Source organism: Mesoplodon bidens, assembly GCF_964165515.1.
Source record: "Mesoplodon bidens genome assembly, chromosome: 19".
Classification (NCBI taxonomy): Eukaryota; Metazoa; Chordata; class Mammalia; order Artiodactyla; family Ziphiidae; genus Mesoplodon; species Mesoplodon bidens.
Genome location: NC_138179.1, coordinates 21,925,737 through 21,930,161, shown reverse-complemented (window position 1 = coordinate 21,930,161; position 4,425 = coordinate 21,925,737). Strand labels below are relative to the sequence as shown.

The 4,425-nt window shown below is 51.1% G+C and overlaps 1 protein-coding gene across 1 annotated transcript; it reads left to right on the top strand.

Moving 5' to 3' along the window:
• Window positions 1-1,754: 1,754 nt before the first annotated feature.
• RNF227 (ring finger protein 227) lies at window positions 1,755-4,310 on the top strand (the record flags this gene model as incomplete). The annotated part of the gene is given in 5 exon segments (XM_081220591.1): window positions 1,755-1,947; window positions 1,950-2,141; window positions 2,144-2,260; window positions 2,359-2,538; window positions 3,310-4,310. Coding segments are annotated over 4 exon segments (558 nt in total). The 3' UTR covers window positions 2,415-2,538; window positions 3,310-4,310.
• Between the last annotated feature and the right edge of the window lie 115 nt (window positions 4,311-4,425).

The window sequence follows — 4,425 nt, the reverse complement described above, 5'->3', positions numbered from 1 at the left end:
AATACCAACTGAAGATATTAAAAGATGTGAGGAGATCTCTAAGCACCATTACAAAGAGAAGTTCCCCAAAAAACCTGAATTATGACCGCATCATTGGTATAAGTCGGTAGCTTCCTCCAAGTGATTGTAAAGACAATAAAACTGAGAAGTTCTGAAAAGATATAAAATAATTAAAAATAACGATATACCTCCTCACAAAAGATTACTCGCTAGGGTTTAAAGAATCTGGTTTTAAAAACCAGCTTTACACTGCCTGTTACAGCCAGTGAATGCCATGGGTGTGGAGAAGCCCATCTTATGTTGACCACAAGAAATGGGTGTTGAGGGACTTCCCTGGTGGCTCATTGGTTAAGAATCCACCTGCCAATGCAGGGAACACAGGTTCAGGCCCCGGTCTAGGAGGATCCTACATGCCGCGGAGCAACTAAGCCCTTGCACCACAACTACTGAGCCTGTGAGCCACAACTACTGAGCCCACGTGCCACATCTACTGAAGCCTGTGCGCCTAGAGCCCATGCTCCACAACAAAGAGGAGCCACCGCAATGAGAAGCCCACGCACTACAATGAAGACCCAATGCAGCCAAAAAAATAAATTAACTAAAACAAATAAAGCATTGATAATAAAAATGGAGCTTTTAAAAAAAAAGAAAAGAAATGGGTGTTGGAAACGTTGGGTGCCGAGAAGTTAAAGTAAACACAACATAGGCTGGGGCACAGGATACTAACAACAGCTAATATATGGTGTGTTTACTGTGTGCCAAGTATCATTCTAAGCACCTTAGAATCAATATATAAGCTGATTCAATCCTATTATCATCGACATGCTATAGATAAGGAAACCAAGTCCCAGAGAAGTTAAGTAATTTGCTCAAAGTGTCACAACTGGTAAGCGGGCTCTAGAGTCCGTGCTATGAACCTCCACAACAGAATCTGGACAGCAGGTCCAGGAGAGGAGGGTAAGGCTGCGGCTGGGGGATGGGTGTGGCACCGTGAGGGAATGTGGGCTGTGAGTACTATGTCCTGTTTACCTGTAGCAGAAGTCACACCCCTCATTCAGAGCTCAGGCTGGGCTGCTTTGCTGGAGCCATTATGGTGTGTGGGTGTCCAGGCCTGGCTACTCAGGAAGGGTTCCCAGCATTCCTAAGGCCGTGGTCCTGGAATCTAGGGCCCTCCTTAGGCTGAGATGTCAGCTGAGAGTGGAGCAGTTTGAGAATAAAATTTGGGAAGCCAGCCTTACAAGAACACAAGGAGGTCGTGTATGACAAGGAAAATTGAGGGCATCTGCTCAAATGCCCAGGAGCCCACTAAAGATTGGGCAGAATGGGCGGTGTCACTGGCTTTCGAAGTACGTTTGGGTGGGTTGTGAAAGAGTGTGAGAAACCCTGTGCCAGTGGCTGAGGGCCCGGGCCCAGGGAGGGTACTGGGGATTTGCACACACTAGAATTAAGGAACGCTGGCTCTGCTTGGGGGATAAAGGAAGGCATGGAGGGAGTGTGTGTGTGGGGGCGTACCGCGACTTCCCCTCCCCAGCCCTCGCACCGCCTGGCCCGCTTCCCCCGCTTCGCCATGGCTGGCATTCGGGGTCTCGCACCTCCACCGCCCCCACGCGTGCTGCCGCGGGGAGCGGCCTGACCGCCGCTTGACGCCTCAAGAGGGGCGGGGGTCTCACTATTAAAAGGGGCAACAGGCCTCGGCGCAGGCCCCAGAACAGGCCCGCTCCGTTAGCGACGCCCTCGAGTCCACGGTGGGCACGATGCAGCTCCTGGTGAGGGTGCCGTCTCTTCCGGAGCGGGGAGAGCTGGACTGCAACATCTACCGGCCCTTCAACCTCGGGGACCGCGAGCCCCGCCGTCTCCCCGGGACGGCGCGCGCCCGCTGCGGCCACACGCTCTGCACCGCCTGTCTGCGCGAGTTGGCGGCGCGTGGCGACGGCGGCGGGGCGGCCGCGCGCGTCTGCGCCACGTCGTCATGTGCCCCTTCTGTCGCACGCCCACCCCGCTCCCGCGCGGCAGGGTCACGGAAGTCGCGGTCGACCCGGACTTGTGGTCGCGCTTGGAGGCAACAGCGCGGGCCGCGCACGAATCTAATGGGGCGGGTGGTCCGGTTCGGGAAAGCGGCGATGTGGACCGAAAGGCCGATGACTAGGAAAAGGAGAGAAGGGGGCGGGGCCTAGGAGCGCGGGATGGCGTGAGCTCCTGCGGCCCTGGGCCCGGGTGCTGGCACCCGCGCGCAGGTGGCGGCGCCCGCTGCCTAGCAACGGTGAGGGGCCGCCCGGGTAGGCAGTGGAGGGAGAGCGCCCCGGAACGCCGGTTCGGCGGCGCCCTTCCGCTGCCACTAACCCTCCTTCTTTCCCCCAGTGCTGTACTGTCCAGAGATCAAGGACTCGGCCCACATGATCCGCTGCACGCTGTAACCGCGGAACCCTGAAGCTACGGCAGAAGAAAGGTGGGAGCTGCATTCTCGGGGGGCGCTGTACTACAAGGAACTGGTACCAAGCCCACCCCCTGTCATATCCCGGATTGTCACGGTTTTGGGAGGTGAGCCAAAGGCAGGAGGGAACGCCCTGGGAGGTGTTGATGCTGCGCTGGGGAGGCTCCTAGACAAATCGCCCCCATCTACTGACTGTGCCAGCCTTGCATATTCTGGATGGAATGACCCAGGGAGGATAGAAACAAAGTCTACGCTCCCGTGGGAAGAAGACAGACTATTTCCCTAGCTGTGACTTTGGCTTTTGTCCAGGGCAGCTCTGATGTGTGGGAGCAACAGGTCCCATTTTAGCAATTCTGTGTCAATGATGTGAGTTTAAAAAAGACGGAACAGGAGAGAAGAGGCTGATTTCCATGTCATATTAATCTCACTTCTCTAGCACCTAAGAGAACTGAGAAAAATAAACCGTACCCACCCGACTCCCTCCGCTGGTATGCCTACTAGTTTCCCCATTCCCAGTACTGTGTTCCTAAAATTGTCAAGACGCATCCCCACCTATGAGATTAGGAGCCTCGCTTCATTTCAGAATCTCCCTTCAACCTGTTAGGGCAGGTATGACAACGTTCAAAGGGCATTTATGCGAGTCACCTCATTAGGGCCTATCAAGGATAGGAGAGCCATTTGGCTACGGCAGTGAATTGTAAACTTTTGATATTATGTTATTTTTACAGCCACAAGGAAACACTGTCACTACTGAAAAAATATGTTCATCATACAATTTTAAACTTGTGTCCCCTATTTAGACATCACCTATTTCAGGGCAGGGGTTCAATTTAACAGGGGTTCAATTTAAAAGTCCTGTTCATATCTTGTGATCGTAGAGTTACAGTCAAGGACCAGCAGCATCGGCATGACTGGGAGCTTGTTGGAAGTGCAAAATCTCAGGATTTCACTCTGACTTACTGAATTAGACTCTGCATTTTAACAAGAATCCCAGGTGATCCATTTAAATAAAAATTTAAGCAGCACTGGTCCAGGTCCTAGACTATGTTGCATTTTCCCGAGTTAAAAAGGGGAACTTATTAAGAATAAACCTCACTTTTTCTAACTATGTTTTTACCTTTTTCCTTTCCTTAAGTCTTAGGTCTCAGCTTAAATATTCCCTCTTCGGGGAGGTCTTTCTCAGCTTTCAATCTGGTGTAGCCCCCTCCCTCGCCCTCTGTAATACGATGCCTTGTTTTATTTTTTCACTACTTTTATTTTCTGATATGTGTTTTGTTGGTGTCCTGCACTGCAGTGTAAGCTCCATGACAGCAGTGACTAACTTGTGACTGTTGTATCTCCAAGGGCAACAGCAGTGTTTTTAACATGTACTCAATAAATGCTTGTTGGAATTACATTTTTTAATATAATAGCCTCAAAAATTGTCTGGTCTCTCAGCCTCTGAGAAGCTCTGGTAGTGAATACATGTCAAGCTGTAGTGTCTAGCAGTTCAAATCTTTGGCAGGCTATGCAGGTCTGACCGCCCCCCCCAACTCCTTTAAAATAAAAAAGTGTGCTTCTGCAACTGGGAACTGAACCTATGAAGCTGTAGTGACCTCTACTGACTCTTGGCAGAACTAAACAAGCTGAAGGTGGAAAGGATGATCAAAAGGATGAATGGAAGGCAGTTGTGAAACATATCAGGAAACCCTCCCACTAAACGTCTGTCCAGTGAGTCCTGCTCTCTCTCTCTGACCTCAACCTGAGGCCTGTGGAGGTGTCCTGCTGTCACCCTCCATCTCCGCTGAGCTCATCACACGGGGGTGAGGGTTGGAAAAAGAGCCTTGGAGTTGTAGCTGATGATCCAACAAATAAAAATGAGAAAAAGGAAAAGTCACAAGATTTTAAAAAAGAGAGAAATGGGTAATAGGAAATGGCAGGAAGCAACACCCTTTCTTTCCTCATCCCTCCCCGAAACCAAAGAACTCCCCCACTCAAAAATAACAGAGCACACA